The sequence below is a fragment of the Nicotiana sylvestris genome, chromosome 12 (assembly GCF_000393655.2).
Source record: "Nicotiana sylvestris chromosome 12, ASM39365v2, whole genome shotgun sequence".
Lineage (NCBI taxonomy): Eukaryota > Viridiplantae > Streptophyta > Magnoliopsida > Solanales > Solanaceae > Nicotiana > Nicotiana sylvestris.
Window position 1 is genome coordinate 53,797,756 of NC_091068.1, and position 18,552 is coordinate 53,816,307.

Sequence of the window (18,552 nt, forward strand, 5' to 3'; positions counted from 1 at the left end):
TGATTTTGAGGTTTAATTCGTTGTTATTGAGATTATTTTGGCGATTTCATCGCACATATAAGTTCGTATGATGTCATTGAGTTAGTATGTATTTTGGTTAGGAGCCCCGAGGGCTCGAGTGTGTTTCGGAAGGTTTTGGACTTAAGAAAAGTTGCATGTTTTCAGTTGTTGGTTTTCTGATATGCCCTTCTTCGCGTTCGTGGGAGGACCCCCGTGAGCGCGATGTATTAATTTTTGCTTAAGGAAATTCCTTCTACACGAACGCGTAACCCAGGTCGCGAACGTGAAGTCTTGGTAGGCCTTCCCTTGGCGAACGTGGCCCTGGCCACGCGAACGCGAAGGCTAATTGAGCCTGGGAAGGGGTGGGGCATTTGACCTATGCGAACGCGATCCTTTGCACGCGAATGTGAGGCTCGAGGAGTTTCTTCTCCGCGAACACGAGCCGTTTTCCGCGAACGCGACCAGTTATTTTTAAAAGACCAGAAACAATTGTCAGAACCAAAATACGGACCCGATACCATTATGTTCTAATCCAATTTCATTTCAAATTCCTTTAAACAATTTCAGAAAATAATTTTCTTTAAAAACTCATTTCTCGGGCTTGGGACCTCGGAATTCGATTCCGGAAATATACCCAAGTCTCTTATTTTCCTACGGACCCTCCGGGACCGTCAAATTAGCTCATTTTATAATCAAAACTTATCATTTTTCACAAATTTTCATACTTAGGCTTTCTGGCTACGCGTCTGAACTGTGCACGCAAATCGAGGTGATGCTAAATGAGGTTTTCAAAACCTCGGAACACAGAATTCAATAAAAATGACAAAAAAGATAAATAACATTCCTTATTAAAGAGATATGCCATGTCACTGGCTAATGTCCCTGGATTATATATATATAGATTATTCTGCCCTTATTGCTATTGTTGGTTATGGATAGTGAGCATCGGACCTTTCCAAGCTCTTCACTACTTTCAGCCGGAGGTTAAGTTTGCTACTTATTGAGTACATAGGGTCAGATGTACTATTAATACACTCTTCCCTTTGTGTACATATCTAAGTGTTGCTGACAACGGTGGTTGCTAGTTAGCTGTATGCGGATTAGACTGGAGATTTCGAGGCAGCACATATGTTTCGTTCGGTGTCCTCCCTTTTATCTTATATTCTTACGGTTCAGTCTTCCACATAGTATTGTTTATTGTTCTGACTTTGTAATTAGTATTCCATAGAGTTCATATACTTGGTGATACCAGATTTTGTGGTGGATTCATTGTATTGAAATTTTTAACTTCTATTATTTATACCATTCCAGTTTTGAGACTATTTCTTATCATTATTGAGGTATAATTCCGCATATTTATTATTGAATTGCCTAACAAGCGGTACTAGACGATATCGTGCTTCCGGTGGGAGTTGGGTCGTAACATTCTTCCCCTGAATCATGAATCCCATCTTCAAATATCTAAAGTTCCACTTGATATCCCCCAATGTAATCAACCATTGAATTCCCAAAACTAAACTACACCTTCCCAATGGTAAAATCAACATGTTACTAGCAAAGTCGACACCCTGCATCCTCCAAGAAAACCCTTCATACATGTACTTACTGTATATTGTATTCCCATCTGATATTACAAGCAAATGGAGGGATTTCCTGCAAGAAACATTCCAATCTTTTTAGTGTATTAAGATTCAAGAATTTATGACTACTTCCTATATCAATCAAGATTTGCACAACCTTTCCACCCACCAATCCAATCACTTCATTGTCCTGTAATTCATCGACCCAGTTATAGCATGCACACACTTGAGAAATCATTGCAAACCCATTTTCCTCATCATGCTCCCCATATTGAGGCCATTTCATCATACTTCATCCTTGTGGACCGTCCTCTTTTTCCCCTCCTTCCCACGAATCATCACTCAACTCCATATAGAAAAGTTGTCTCTTCCTAAACCATTGAAGACTAGGAGAGTACTTCTCATCACAATAAAAATATATCCCCTTAAACATCTTTTCCTCTATTGCAGGAGGGATCAACATTTTAGGACCCTTTGATGGAATTTGATAGCCTGAACTTGAAGGAAAAATGGTGGTGGTGGTGGGGGGGTGTCTTTTATCGGGCTAATTTGGGTATTGATAGTAATAGAGGTAAGGATTTGGAAGATTGTTTAGGTAAGGATAAGGTCTGTTCTTGGATCTTGGCTAGGCTTATGGCTTTTTGTAAAGTTCTACGCTAAAACATTTTCACTGGGATGCCACTCCTCACTTAATTCTACCCTAGTCAACAATTAGTCAAATACATCAACATAATGTTGTACACACGAAGGTTGATTAAGATCTTTCAAATCACCCATTGGATCATTATATAATGTAGTATCAAATCTACCAAAATGAGCTTTAACATACTCATCCCATGTTGGCCATTCTCGAGTAATCCTACTTTTCATGTACCTTTGATGCAGTCTTTTCCTTCTAGATGCAATGATGCTAGGTTGACCTTCAAATTTTCTGAGTATTTTCTACATCAAATATTGCTCGTTGGAAACCTAGTCCCTCAACTCGCTCCCATCAAATTTTGGAACTCAATTTGATACTTACGAGTAACCAGTGTCTGAAGCTTCCATATGCTGCTCTTCAAGATTCGGACTTCCTCTAGGATTTTGAGGACGGTTTTTACTCGTTGGAAGTTTATATTCACTCATCCAAGAACCAAAAAAAAGTCTTGAGTTCCTCCATGGACTGAGCTTGTCGGACCTCCATTGATTTTCTGAATTCCTCAAAGGATTCCTTAATACCATCAACTTCAAGTCAATTACTCAAATGGTCACTCAACTATCTCAAATTATCTTCTAAAGTCACTTTTCTTTCGTTTGTAACAACAAAGTCACTGAACTATGTCTATTGCATTCAGAAGGTCACCCAACTTCCAAATTTTGGATTGCCAAATACCTATTTTACCCTCTAAATTATAAATTTATTTTCTTTTATTTTTTTTTAAAAAAAATTAATATTATAATTTTCCCTTTTTAATTTATATTATGGACTTACCTATAGAATAAATAAATATTATTTATAAATTAAAAAAATAAAAAATATTTAAGCATTTATAATGTTGGAATAACAAAATAATGAGCATAGTAAAAGAATTAATTAGAATAATTTATTTGTAAAAATAATTTTAGTATTAACAACAAAAATTAAAAAATTTATTTACACAGTTCAGAATGTAAGAAAATAAAGGTTGTAAAATATATATTCCATGCACGTAATATAAAAATAATTATTTAAATAAAAATATTTTTATATTATATATTATATATTCTTGAAAATTATGCTCAATTATATTATATATATTCCATGCACGCTTTAACATAACATATTTTACCATATACAGAATTAGTCCCCCTGCTTTCTGGTGATGTAACTTTGTGTTGTCGAAAAGTTGGTAGAAACATAATAATATAATTGAGCATAATTTTCAAGAATATATAATGTATATTATAAAAATACCTCTATTTAAATAATTATTTTTATATTATGAGCATGGAATATATATTTTACAACCTTTATTTTCATTCATTCTGAATTGTGTAAATAAATTTTGAATTTTTGTTGTTAATACTAAAATTATTATTACTAACAAATTATTCTAATTAATTTTTTTTACTATGCTTCCAGCATTATATATGCTTAAATACTTTCTATTTTTTAATTTATAAGTAATATTTATTTATTCTATAGGTAAGTCCATAATATAAATTAAAAAGGAGAAATCATAATATTAAAAAATTTAAAAAAATTAAACGGAAGATAAATGTTTATAATTTAGAGGGTAAAATAGGTATTTGGCAATCCAAAATTTGAAAAATCTAGTTGAGTGACCTTCTAAGTGCAATAGGCATAGTTCAGTGACTTTGTTGTTATAAACGAAAGTAAAGTGACTTTAAGAGATAATTTGGGATAGTTGAGTGACCATTTGAGTAATGGACTCCATCAACTTCTTTACGAAACTCTGCATAACGTCATTCTCCCATGGCTATGTTCCTGTGAGGACCAGTGGCTTTGATACCAAATGATACAGCTTGATTCGAAGTGAGCTTAAGTGAAACGATGATCTCCTAAGGAACTTTTAGAAGAAGAGTTCCTGAACAGAAATCGGTTGCAATCGGGATTCAAGAATCAGAGAAAAAGTAGAAAGCTAGAGAGAAAAAAGAGAGTTATTTTCATTTGAATTCAGCCACTGTCAATATACAAATGAATTTTTTCTTTTAAACCCAAATTAGTTACTAACTATTTCCCAAACCGTCTAACAACTTGCTACCAGCAATTAACTAACTCACTTGCACAAAACGACACTGAGTATCTATTCTCTCTTCACTAACAATTCACTTATTAAAATGACACTGCTTCTACTTTTTTACAATATGAACACTCAAGTTCTTATAACTATTTTTGGACATAACAACACCTGAGAATGTTGTGTTTCCAGTCGCGACGCAACCACTACATTACTTGGATCAACTAAGATTCCCAGTGCGGCGCGACCAATATATTCTCGAAGCCAACTCTTTCATACTTTGGTTGGACTTGGTTAAAATCGTCTCGGATTTTTCCAACACCTATAAATAATTCTTAAACTCGTTTTAGGGGGAGTTCGACCCTTGTGAAGGAGAAACGCTGCTAGAGCAACTTAGGAGTCGGAAATCATAGAGTTTTTCTTCCTTTCTCTTCTTATCCATAGTTTTATGCTTTTAAACTTTCATACGAACGTTAGCATGAGTGGGCCGTTCTCTTAGTTCTACGGTTATGGATGCTAAATGTATGTTGACGTTCGAAGTTTGAGTTGACTACTTTGATTATACCGGATTGATTTGTTTATTTAATCTTTAGCTCTATTATTTTACTTTGTAGCTAACATAAAAATACTATCTACGAATCTAGAGTTAACTCGAAAGTGAATTCTAGCATGTGCATAGGATTAAAAAAAACAAGTTCTTGAACCTGGACATTAAGGAACAAATTCACCATTAGAATAGACATATACTTAATCATCTTGCTTGGTTATTATGCATGATAATAAACACGTTCTTGTTATATGCTAAGATTAACTCGAATAAGCAAGTAAGGAGTTCAATTCTTACGAGTAATATTAACCTTGTGAATTAACAAACCAAACAAATCAATTAGACAATTTAAACAACTCAACAAGATTGTTAGCTAACCTATAACTTAGAAAAGTTTTCTCCTATTAATTTTATACTAAGTTGCCTAAGTGTTTCATTCTATCACTAGTATCTTTAATTGCTTTATAATTTTTGCAATATTTCTAGTTAAGAACCACATCTTCAGGAATAACTTAAATAGATAATTCATACTAGTTTAATTTAATTGATTGTTAATTACATGTTCTCATGGGAACAATACTTTACTTTATCATTATTATTACTTGTTGACCATGTAGACTTGTGGGTGCATTTGACCCCAACAAGTTTCTGAGATATCATAGAGAGTTCCTCTTCGTTGATCAATCTATTATGGTCGAGTATCAAACAGTATTGGTGATCAAAACCTCATTTCATGCGTCTTCGTGCAAGAACATATAGCACTTTCAATTTTACTTGTTCTAAAACCAGCAATTACACCCGAAGACATGTAGAAATTGTAGTTCTCCCTCCAACTTCAGGGTAAATTGAACTGAAATCAACTCTCTTGTGACAAAGTAGGAAATATGAACAATGGGAAGCTAAGATAAGACGAGATCATCACATGCTATGACACCCGCTCCCCACTCCCCCACCCCCCCCCCCCCAAAAAAAAATAAAATAAAAAAGCCAACAAAAATCATAAAAAGAAATGCAGATCTGCATAGCCCGTTGCCTAGCGACTTAAATAGAGGTATATTATTATTTGAAAAGCAGATATCAGTGCAGAAAGTCCACCAGCAAACGTCAAACTGTTACATGCATACACTAAAAATCTCATAGCCGTATCCTTTTCACATCATTTTCAGGCACATTTACGTCGTTTCCGTTCCCTTTTACTGAAGTCACTGTTTGCTTGGGCACCTGCAGGTAGAAAATAATATCTCGGATCATTTCGTGTCACCTTTAAAGTTTTCGAAGAGAAGGATATCTGACGTCTGGTAGTTAACTTTGAGTTATCCGCTGATAAGACGGGAAGACATGTAACTTGAAAGTCAAAATACAAATATCTTTTTGGACATTTCTCCTAATTGGAATCAAGTGATTTCACTAAAAATTGCATAACCTGGGAAATCATTTTACGAACCAGCAAAATATGCATAGTTATGCAGTTGCATCGACCATATATCCAGGGTACAAACTTAACCGATCATACTCTAACCAACCACCACCTGAAATAAATTTTGATGTACCCATTGCACAAATGGATAATTTTTAATGGGACAACGCTGATGCTATTTTAGACCATTCAACAAAATAAAGCTTGCTTGAATGGTGAGCTTACATTTTCATTTGGAACAACAGCATATCTCTCTGTTGGTGAAACCCAAGATTTTTCAGCTGAACAGAAGTTTTGAGAAAATATCAGATATACAGTATCATTTAATTTTGTGAAAGAAAAGATTATGAAGAAGTAAAGAGAGAGAGAGAGAGAGAGGAAGAGGGAGAGGGAGAGGGAGAGGGAGGGAGGGAGATGGGGAAGGCGAAGCAGATGCAAACCTGCTGATGGGTCAAAAGTCGAAGACCCGATTTGTTGTCCACTTGATCCATCAACACTTAATGCTTCTATTATCCTTGGGACATTCCTTCACACCTCACGAACATCAGTAAGTTTAATTTTGGAATTACCATAGCATGAAATTGTGTTAGTTCACTAAAGCAGAATGTTGAAAATAGAGAACAGATGTTATTATCCACGGCGCCACTTTAACCTATTAAAATATAGCACTACAGTTAATTCCTACCTGGAGATTACAGTATTTAGATTATATGAGGGTGCAAAATTGTTTACATTGAGGACTTCATTATGTGAGTATTATTACATATGATATGAGGGTGCCAAATTGTTTATATTGAGAACTTCATTATGTGATATTATTACAATGAAAATAGATAGTCATTCAACTAGGAAAACCATCATAAAAGTTTGATAAGCCCTGCTACAAATAAACAACTTGCAATATACCAGGTGCACAATTTAGACAGAAAAGTTATTTATGTGATGACGCTAACCCTGAAACACAACTCAAGTTTTGCACAGCTCTAAGGAGATGAACTATGAAGCAAAAAAATGAAAGGAAGAAAACTTAATACACGGATTGCTTACTTACTTCTCGAAAAATGTGATGGAAGGGTATGCACGGATTGCAAGGTTCTTGTTAGAATTAGTTCATGCAGAGTGTCCCACATTGGTATAGAAGGCTTTAGATATATGTAAATATTGCAGTTAGAATTAGTTCATGCAGAGTGTCCCACATTGGTATAGAAGGCTTTAGATATATGTAAATATTGCATATAAGTAGGACTATTGTAAAACACTTAACGTACATCAATAATATATTTTTTTTCCGTGCTTCCTCACATGGTACCAGAGCAACTAGTGAGAAATCCCCGTTCTGCGGTAACCAGCAAGTCCGGGACAGTCACCGTGCCCTTTTTTTGGTGAATTTCAAGTTGTTTTTGTGTGACCTCTTCTCTGGTGGGGTTTTTATTGAAAAGTAACACCACCAGCAGGTGCAGAATTCACAAGCAACCAAACACTGAAAAACCAAACCGGAACAACCTTAGTCACGCGCCCTCATGCGCTTGAAGAAGCTCTAACGCCAGCAGCGTGTCAGACCCATACGCCGGCGTGTGACACTTGCTCTGGCCATTTTTTGAAAAAATATCAAATTGTACCAATATCAACCCCTTTTCTTCCATTTACTCCTATTCCAAGGCAAAAAGGATTTTCTAAATCATAGAACAATAATGAAATATACAACCAACCAATATTTATCAAATTGGAAGAAGAGTCCGAAGAAATCGTCCGAGCCTCTTATTTTGATTTTCCGAACCGAGAGATCCATGAATCGGGGTCGGGCTTGACAAGAAAAATTTGAGTCGTGGGTACAGGACCATTTACATGTAAGACCTATTGCTCATGCAAATTAGGATCCTTATTTTGGTCAGACAATTGTCTCATCTAGTAATTCCGACCCTACCCATATTGTTTTCTTTTTATTCCGAGCACTTTGAGATTTTTCCTGTGACTACACTAATATTTTCTAGCAACTGCAGTAATTTTTCTAGCAACTACAGTAATTTTTCCAGCGAGTTACAGTTGATTCTTTCTGTTATTTGGTGATAATTTTGCTAGGCCGCTCTTCAATCCAATGATGTCTTTAGAATTTGATGTTTTTGGGTCTAAAAACATGGGTCCTGAAAATTCTAGTGTTATAATTACCTCGGAACCTTTAATGGGAAATTCAAACTACTTAGCTTGGGCTTCGTCTATCAAGTTGTGGTATAAAGCTCAAGCTGTTCAAGATCATTTAATCAAAAAGTCTAGCGAAGGAAATGAAAAGGCCAAAGCACTTTGGAAGAAAACCGATGCTCAATTATGTAGTATCGTATGGCAATCTATTGATTCCAAGTTGATACCCTTGTTTCGTCCATTCCAGACATGTTATTAGTTTGGGAAAAGGCTCGCACTTTATACACTAATGACATATCTCGTTTCTATGATGTGATATCGCGGATGACAAATTTAAAGAAACAGGAATTAGATATGTCTACTTACTTGTGACAAGTACGGGCAGTCATGGAGGAATTTGAGAAGTTGATGCAAGTTTCTACTAGTGTTGAAAAGCAACAAGAGCAATGACAGAAGATGTTTCTAGTTCTTACCCTCGCTGGACTTCCTAATAACCTTGATTCATTACGTGACCAAATTTTGGCTAGTCCGGCTGTCCCCACAGTTGATGAATTATTCTCTCGATTACTTCGCCCTGCTGCAATGCCCAGTCATACAGTGATCTCATCACAGATAGCTAACTCCTCTGTTCTCGCATCCTAGTGGAAAATCGAGCACCTCAGACTAATGTCTACTAGGGTTGAAAAGCAACAAGAGCAATGATAGAAGATGTTTCTAGTTCTTATCCTCGCTGGACTTCCTAATGACCTTGATTCATTACATGACCAAATTTTGGCTAGTCCGGCTGTCCCCACAATTGATGAATTATTCTCTCGATTACTTCGCCCTGTTGCAATGCCCAGTCATACAGTGATCTCATCACAGATAGCTAACTCCTCTGTTCTCGCATCCTAGTGGAAAATCGAGCACCTCAGACTATGGAGAATGGACGAGGAGGAGGTCATTTTTGAAGAACTCGACCAAAGTGTTCTTATTGTAACATGCTTGGGCACACTCGTGAGGTGTGTTACTCTTTGCATGGTCGACCATCTAGAAATGCTCATAGTGCTCAGACTGAGACTGCAGGTAACCAGGGGTTTTCTTTATCTGAAGGGGAGAATAATGAGTTCCTTCAGTATCAAGCAACTAAGCAGACGTCTCCATAAGTAGCCTCTATCACAAAGACTGATACTTCTGTGGTAGGTAATTCCTTTGCTTGTGTTTTCCAGTGTACTACTCTTGGACCATGGGTCATGGACTCAGGCGCCTCTGATCATATTTCTAATAATAGGTCACTTTTGTCAATATTGTTTATTCACAATCTCTTCTCAATGTTACTCTAGCCAATGGAGTCCAAACAAAAGCAAAAGGAGTTGGACAAGCTAATCCCCTGTCACTTTAGATTATGTTCTTTATGTCCCTAATTGTCCTTTTAATCTCACATCTCCTAGTCGTGCCCTTCATTGTGGTATATATTTTATTGATGATTCTTTTATTATGCAGGACCGCTATATGGGAAAGTCAATTGGCACAGGGCATGAATTATAAGGCCATTATTACCTTAACTTACGCAATCCCTCTACAGTATGCCCAACTACAGATCATCTAGACCTAATTAACAAACGTTTAGGACATCCAAGTTTATCCAAGCTTCAGAAAATGGTGCCTAGTTTGACTAGCTTATCTAAATTAGTTTGTGAGTCGTGTCAACCTGGGAAACATATTCAAGCTACATTTTCACGTAGTGTTGAGAATCGTGCAACGTCTATTTTTTCTTTAGTTCAGTCTGATATATAGGGTCGTAGAAGAGTCAGTTCAACCTTAGGATTTTGTTATTTTGCTAGTTTCATTGATGATTACTCAAGATGTACTTGAATTTTCCTAATGAAAGATCGTTCTAAGTTCTATATATTCCAAAGTTTTTGTGCTGAAATTAAAACTCAGTTTGGTGTTTCTATTCGCACTTTTCAATTTTCGTAGTGATAATTCCTTAGAATATTTATCCTCTCAATTTCAGCCGTTTATGTCTTCTCAAGGAATTATCCATCAGACATCTTGTCCGTATACTCCTCAACATAATAGGGTAGCAGAGAGAAAGAATAGGCATCTCATTGAAACTGCACGCAGACTTCTCATTCAATCCCATGTTCCGCTGCGTTTTTGGGGCGATGTAGTTCTTACAGTTTGTTACTTAATTAATCGGATGCCTTCATCATCCACTCAGAATCACATTCCACATTCAATATTGTTCCCAAGGTCACCCTTATATTCTCTTCCTCCTTATGTTTTTGGGAGTACATGTTTTGTTCATAACTTAGCTCCTGGAAAAGATAAATTAGCTCATCATGCTCTCAAGTGTATCTTCCTTGGCTATTCTCGGGTACAAAAGGGATATCGTTGCTACTCACCTGATCTTCGTAGGTATCTTATGTCAGCCGATGTCACGTTCTTTGAGTCTCAACCTTACTTTACTTCATCTAATCATCTAGATATATCTAGGGTCTTACTTATACCTACTTGTGAGGAATCTATTGTTCCTCCTCTTACATCCCCATTGACGTCTACAATACCACCACAGCCACTCCTACCTATACCGACTTCTGATGAGTCTGCAGTTGCTCCTCCTACATCTCCAACCATAAGGCCACCACTCTTGACTTATCATCGTCGTCTACATCCAGCATCAGGCCCAGATTACTCACGTCCTGCATCAGCTTCTACACCTACTGCAGACTTGTCTCCTTCTCGTCAACCGATTGCACTTCGAAAATGTGTACGATCCACACTTAATCCTAACCTCCATTACGTTGGTTTAAGTTATAATCGTCTGTTATCACCCCATTATGCTTTTGTATCATCTTTATCCACTATTTCCATTTCTAAGTCTACATGTGAGGCACTATCTCATCCCGGATAGCGCCGGGCGATGATAGACAAGATGTCTGCTTTACATGCGAGTGGTACTTGGGAGCTTGTTCCTCTTCCTTCAGGTAAGTCTACCATTGGTTGTCGTTAGGTTTATGCTGTCAAAGTTGACCCGGATGGCCAAGTTGCCGGCTTAAAGCTCGTCTGATTGCAAAAGGATATACTCAGATATTTGGGCTTAATTATAGTGACATTTTCTCTCCCGTGGCTAAAGTCGCATATGTTCGCCTTTTCCTGTCTATGGTTGTTCGTCATTGGCCTCTTTATTAGTTGGACATTGAGAATGCCTTTCTCCACGGTGATCTTGAGGATGAAGTTTATATGGAGCAACCAACTGGTTTTGTTGCTTAGGGGGAGTCTAGTGGTCTTGTATGTCGATTACGCAAGTCACTTTATGGTCTAAAACAATCTCCTCGAGCCTGGTTTGGCAAGTTCAGCACAGTTATTCAGGAGTTCGGCATGACTCGTAGTGAAGTTGATCACTCAATGTTCTATCGGCATTCTGCTCCTAATTTGTGTATTTATCTGGTGGTTTGTCTATGATATTATTACTATTGGCAATGATTAGGATGGCATTGCTAGTCTGAAACAACATCTCTTTCAACCCTTTCAGACTAAGGATTTCAGACTAAGGATCTCGGTAGATTGAAGTACTCTCTAGGTATTGAGGTTGCTCAGTCTACTTCATGTATTGTTATTTCACAAAGAAAGTATGCTTTAGACATTTTTGAGACAGGAATAATGGGTTGCAGACTCGTTGGCACTCCTATGGATCCGAATGCTAAGCTTCTGCCAGGACGGGAGCCTCTTAACGATCCTTTAAGATATAGGCAGCTGGATGGTAAATTGAATTACCTCACGGTGACTAGACCTGATATTTCATTTCATGTGAGTGTTGTAAGTCAATTTATGGATTGTCCCTGCAATAGTCATTGGGATGCAGTTGTTCACATTCTTCAGTATATAAAATCAGCTCCAGGCAAAGGACTACTATTCAAAAATCGAGGCCATGAGCATATTGTTGGATACACAGATGATAATTGGGCAGGGTCACCTTTTGATAGACGTTCCACATCTGGATATTCTGTTTTAGTAGGAAGTAATTTAGTCTCTTGGAAAAGCAAGAAATAGAATGTAGTTACTCTGCCTAGCGCAGAAGCAGAGTATCGAGCCATGGCTTTTGGAACATGTGAGCTAGTTTTGGTCAAACTGTTGCTCAAAGAATTAAAATTTAGAGAAATCAGTCAGATGGAACTTGTGTGTGATAATCAAGTTCCCCGTCATATTGCATCAAATTCAGTGTTCCATGAGAGGAACAGACACATTGAGATTGAATATCACTTCATCATAGAGAAGATTCTCTTGGGAGATATTGTTATAAAGTTTGTGAAATCAAATGATCAACTTGCAGATATTTTCACCAAGTCTCTTACTGGTCCTAGTTATATATGTAACAAGCTCGGTACATATAATTTATATGCACCAGTTTGAGGAGTGTTAGAATTAGTTTATGTATAGTGTCCCACATTGGTATAGAAGGCTTTAGGTATATGTAAATATTGTATATAAATAGGGCTATTGTAAAACACTTAATGTACATCAAATAATATATTTTTTCTCGTGCTTTCTCACAGTTCTCCCGAGTGAGAACTTCGTGACCCAGCATAGCTTCATGGTTATGGATTTGGGGATTAAGATAGGGAGGAAGAAAAGGGTTGTGCATGGTCAACCTGAGATCGAAAAGGGAGCGTTGACTAAGGATAAAGCTCAGGAGTTGGAGGAGAAGCTAAGGGGTATGGAGGCCTACTTGAGTAGTAGGGATGCTAGTAGCATGTGGACCAAGATAGTGAACTGTATTAGGGAAGTAGCTAAAGAGGTGGTAAGGGTCTCTAAGGGCTACTCTATAAGGCACAAAGGAGACTATATGTGGAATGGAAAGGTTCAAGGGAAAGTGAAGGTCAAGAAGGTGGTGTATTTGAAGTTGGTAGGGAGCAAAGACTAGGTGACGAAGAGGACGAGCAAAAAGTTGTACAAGACGGCTAAGAGGGAAGCGAAGCTAGAAGTCATGGCAGCAAAGACAGCAACGTTAGGATGCTTGTATGAAGAACTTGAAGGCAAAGGCGCAGACAAAAAGATATACAAGCTAGCTAAGGCGAGAGAGATGATGGCCCGTGATCTGGACCAAGCGAAGCACATCAAAGGCGAAGATAGAAGAGTTTTGGTGGAAGAGATGCATATTAGACGAAGATGACTGACATATTTCCATAAGCTCTTAAATGAGGAGAGAGATAGGAACATTGTGCTTAGTGATCTGGAGCACTTCGAGAATCGCCAAGATTTTGGGTATTGTAGACGAATTAGGGTTGGGGAGGTGGTGGAGGCTATGCGTAAGATGAGCAAGGGTTAGGGCGACCAAGCCCGATGGATTCCGGTAGAGTTCTGGAAGAGCGCGGGCAGGGCAGGCTTGGAAAGTCTCACCGGCCTATTTAATGTTATTTTTAGGACTTTCAAGATGCCCGAAGAATGGAAGTGGATTATGATGATCCCGATGTATAAGAACAAGGGAGATATCCAAAACTGCAATAATTATAGCGGTATCAAGTTGCTAAGCCACACTATGAAAGTCGGGGAGAAGATGGTAGAGATGATGGTGCGGCAAAAAGTATTTGTACCTGAGAGCCAGTTCGGTTTCATGCCGGGGCGAACTACCACAGAAGTCATTCACCTCATCAGGAAGTTGGTGGAATAGTATAGGGAGAGAAAGAGGGACTTGCAAATGGTATTTGTCGATCTGGAAAAAGCATACAACAAAGTCCCAAGAGAGGTTTTATGGAGGTGCTTGAAGGTGAGGTGTCTCTATAGCATACATTAGGGTGATTATGGATATGTATGATGGAGTTAAGACCAAGGTTAGGGCATTGAATTCCTCAAATGTTTGAATTACCAAAAGCTTATGAACCAGTGTTGTCAAAGGCGCGCTTAAGCCCTGAAGCGAGGCTCAAAACATGTTGAGCGTTTTGCCTTGCTTTGTGTGCGCTTTATTATTTCATCAAGGCTCTAAGGCATACTTTTCTTGCCAACGAGTGTAATCTTGTAAAAGCGACATTAAACAATTGATATTTTACTTTTTCCGTAATTTGTTTCCAATTTCTTTGTCCGTATATTTGTTATTCATGCTTATAATTATTAGTGTTGGACTACATATACATATTTTTACTTTTTCTCCAGTTGCGCCTTTTTTTTATTAAAGCTCACGCTTTATTTGCGCTTTGCGCTTAAAGCCCCAACGGACCTTAGAGCTTTTTTGCGCTTTTCGCCTTTGATAACACTGTTATGAACTCGATTTATGTTACATTTTCCATTGCTATGCTATCCTCTTTGAAATTTATTTCAAATGTCTAAGCTTTCATGTGTTTGCAGCTATGGTTATCTGATGCTTTAAATACATTTTTATGACTTTAGAAAATCCATGGCAAGTGAATGAAATAAAAGAATGTAGATGATATTTAGTCATTTTTGCCAAAAATGAGAATGATGATGTATGTCCAAAAGGGACAATGAAAAGAAAGGTTTTATGAAATGCTTTAAAGAAATGTTTTTGGGAGTATTGTTATGTAACCGAGAAGGTATAGGTTGCAAAGACCTATACCCGAAACTACACGTGCCGGTGTAGGAAGGTAATTGGGGACAAGTCCCCTTCGCACTTGATGAGATTATGACCTTTAATTGGGATGAATGTATTGCTAGCAAAGTCATGTCGATCCACACGACATTGTGGTGAGAAGGCTTAGCCGATCGGGTCTAGGTCGGACGCCATGCCGCACATATGGTGGTTATATGTTCCTATGTCGATAACTAATGATCTCCCCACTACAATGTTAATGTTTATGTGAAGGTTTTACTCATGTTACACTTTTTCCTTATGCTTTAACATGTCATTTTCATATTGATTTTCTCCTATTTCCATGTGTTCTCTCCTTATGTTGACAGTCCATTTCATATGGGGTATTTAGCTTTACGTACTAGTACTATTCCATATGTACTAACGTCATTTTTGTCGGGGATACTACATCTTTAATGGATGCAGGTGATACCTCAACAGGCGGCATAGATTCACGATAGGACCGTACCCTCTCTTCAGCTGGTTGTGGTGAGCCCTACTCTACACCGAGGTCCTCATGTTGTATTTTGGTCTTTTTGTATATTATTTTGGGTATAGCCAAGGCCCTAGCATCGACACTTTCTTAATTTACTTATGAGTGTTTAGAGGCTCCGTAGACACATTGTGGGTCATGTATGTATGGGGGAATTATAAATGTTGTTGTCGTTATGCTTCCACTTAAAACTATTGGGTTGCAATAATTTGTCAACTACAATGGGTTCCTGAAGTAATGGAAATCAGTGTTGCATATTTCTATATTCTCGGTAGATTATTACATATTATTTCTTTTTAAATCATTCATGGACAAGGGTATATAGTAGGCACCAGGTAGACTTGCTTGGCTGGTTATCTCGGTTGAGCACCGGTCCCGCTCCGGAGAGTGACAGGAATGATGGTAGAGTAAGGTTGTGTCCTCGGGTGGGGAGGTGGGGCAGGAGACAAGGTATATAGTGGGGTGGTAGGGGAGCCTCGAGGCCGAGAGTTGGGTCTTGGAACGTAGGGACTTTGACGAGGCGGTCTATATAGTTGGTGAAATCCTTTTGAAGAAGAGGATTAGTATAGTGTGTGTCCATGAAACCAGGTGGTGAGGTCTAAGACACGGAATGTAGACGGGTATAAACTGTGGTACTTAGGAAGTGGGAAGGGTAAGAATGGTGTAGGTATTTTGGCGGATAAGGAGCTCAGGGAGCTAGTAATATAGGTTAGGAGGGTGAACAACAGGCTTGGCTATTAGGTTAGTTGTTGGAGGGATCACTTTAAACGCTATTAGTTCCTACGCACCTCATGCAGGATTGGACGAGAAGGTTAGAAGGCGTTTCTGGGATGATATGGACGAGTTTGTGCGTGGTATTCCGCTTACCGAGAAGCTTTTTATAGGAAAGGACTTCAATGGCCACATCGGGACGACTTCCAGGGGTTATGCCGATGTGCATAGAGGCTTCGATTTTTGGATAGAAACGAAGGTGGAACTTTGTTGTTGGATTTCGCTAAAGCCTTTGATTTGGTGATAGCTAACTCGAAATTTCAGAAGGAGGAGCACTCGGTTACCTTCCAAAGCGCGGTGGCCAAGATTGACTACCTACTCCTTAGGAAGTGTGATAAAGGTCTTTGCACGGATTGCAAGGTTATCATGAGTGAGAATTTCTTGATTTAACATAAGCTCTTGGTGATGGACTTAAAGATCACGAGGAAGAGGAAAAAGAGGGTTGTGTATGGTCAACCTAAAATCAAGTGGGTAGCCGTGACTAAGGACAAAGCTTGGGAGTTGGGGGAGAAGTTGTTGGCTATGGGGGCTTAGACGAGTTGTCGGGACGCGAGCGGTATGTGGACCATGACAGCGAACTTCATTAGAGAATCTGCTAGAGAGGTGCTAGGAGTCTCGAAGGGTTACGCTAGTGGACACAAACGGAACAGGTAGTGGAATGGAGAGGTCCAAGGAAAAGTAGAAACCAAGAAAGTAGCGCATTTAATGCTGGTGGAAAGCAAGGAGGAGGAAAAGAGGATGAATAGGGAGTGGTATAAGAAGTCCAAAAAGGAGGCAAAGTTGGCGGTTACAGCAGCTAAGACTGTAGCGTTTGGGCGTTTGTATGAAGAACTTAGGGGAAGAAATGGGGACAAGAAGTTGTAAAAGCTAACCAAGGTGAGAGAAAGGAAGGTCTGTGACCTGGACCAAAGGAAGTGCATCAAAGATGAGAAAGACAGAGTATTGATGGAAGAGGCACATACTAGACCTAGATGGCATTCATAATTCTATAAACTCCTAAACGAAGCGGGGGACAGGGAGATCGTGTTAGGTGATTTGAAGCACTCCGAGAGTCGTCGAGATTTTTGTTATTGTAGGCGTATTAGTATTGAGGAGGTAGATGGAGCTATGCGTAAGATGAGCAGGGGTAGAGGGACAGGGCCAAACGAAATCCCGGTGGAACTTTGGAAGAGCGCAGGAAGGGCAGGATTGGAATGACTCACTCGGTTGTTTAACATCATTTTTAGGACGAAGAAAATGCCTGAAGAATAGAGATGGAGCACGATGATTCCGTTGTACAAGAATAAAGGTGATATCCAAAATTGCAAGTTGTTGAGCCATACCATGAAAGTTTGGGAGAGGGTGGTGGAAGCAAGGGTGAGGAGGAGTGTCTATTTCCGAAAACCATCCCCTTGTTGTTTGAAGAAATCCTCCACTTCAATTGGTATTTTTTCACGAAAAGCAGGCATGCGATAAGAATTCTAGTGTTTCGCTAAGATTTAGAATAGCGGTCCTGAATTCAAGTTGATTCTATTTTGACTCTTCCTCAGAGAAAGACGATTAAACAATTCCTGATCATGGCCCTTGCGAATTGGATCATCCATATAATATATATAAAAAGAAACTCCAGATATTTGAGATCTTTCTCTTTGAATAAGATCTCAATTCCAACGACGATTTTGTTAGATATCTTACAACTAGAATCCCTCTTTTTCCGATCCAGTTCCTCCACCAACGTAAACCCTAGATAGATTCAGGCATGCTATACTTTTTAGTTATTGGGAGAACTCAAGTACTCTCTTTCGGATTCAAGTTGAGATGAATGTAAAGGCATACCAGGATTAATAAAATTAGGAATGAAGTTATTCGTGGCAGGGCGGGAGCGGCCCCGATGGAGAACAAGGTGCGGGAAGCGAGGCTTAGATAGTTTGGGCATGTGAAGAGGAGAAGCACAAATGATCCAGTAAGGAGGTGTGAGAGGTTAGCCTTGGTGGAATTGAGAAGAGGTAGAGATACGCCAAAGAATTATTAAAGAAAGGTGATCGGATAGGATATGGCATTGCTTCAGTTTCCCGAGGATATGACCCTTGATAGGGAGGCGTGGAGGTTGAGAATTTAGGTAGAATACTAGTAGGTAGTCGAGAGTGTTTCTTGCCATACCAGTAGTAGTGTTAGTTTTGTATTCTATTATTGTTAAATTTCTATTACTACATGTTCCTTTCACTTTGTTTTCTTATTATCTTATTGTTGTTACCTATTGTTGCTACTGCTTTATTTTCATCTTCTCTTGAGCCGAAGACCTATCGGAAACAACCTCTCTACATTCAAAGTAAGGGGTAAGGTC

The 18,552-nt window shown here is 38.5% G+C and overlaps 1 protein-coding gene across 2 annotated transcripts in view; it reads right to left on the reverse strand.

Moving 5' to 3' along the window:
* Window positions 1-5,881: 5,881 nt before the first annotated feature.
* LOC104220296 (ultraviolet-B receptor UVR8) overlaps window positions 5,882-18,552 on the reverse strand; it is a 48,932-nt gene continuing 36,261 nt past the window's right edge. For both annotated transcript variants that reach the window (XM_009771134.2, XM_009771136.2), the window contains exons 10-12: window positions 6,705-6,790; window positions 6,490-6,545; window positions 5,882-6,068 (exon numbers count right to left, since the gene is read on the reverse strand). In XM_009771134.2, coding sequence (XP_009769436.1) covers window positions 5,982-6,068; window positions 6,490-6,545; window positions 6,705-6,790 — 229 coding nt within the window. In that variant the 3' untranslated portion in view covers window positions 5,882-5,981. The remainder of the gene's footprint in view (window positions 6,069-6,489; window positions 6,546-6,704; window positions 6,791-18,552) is intronic.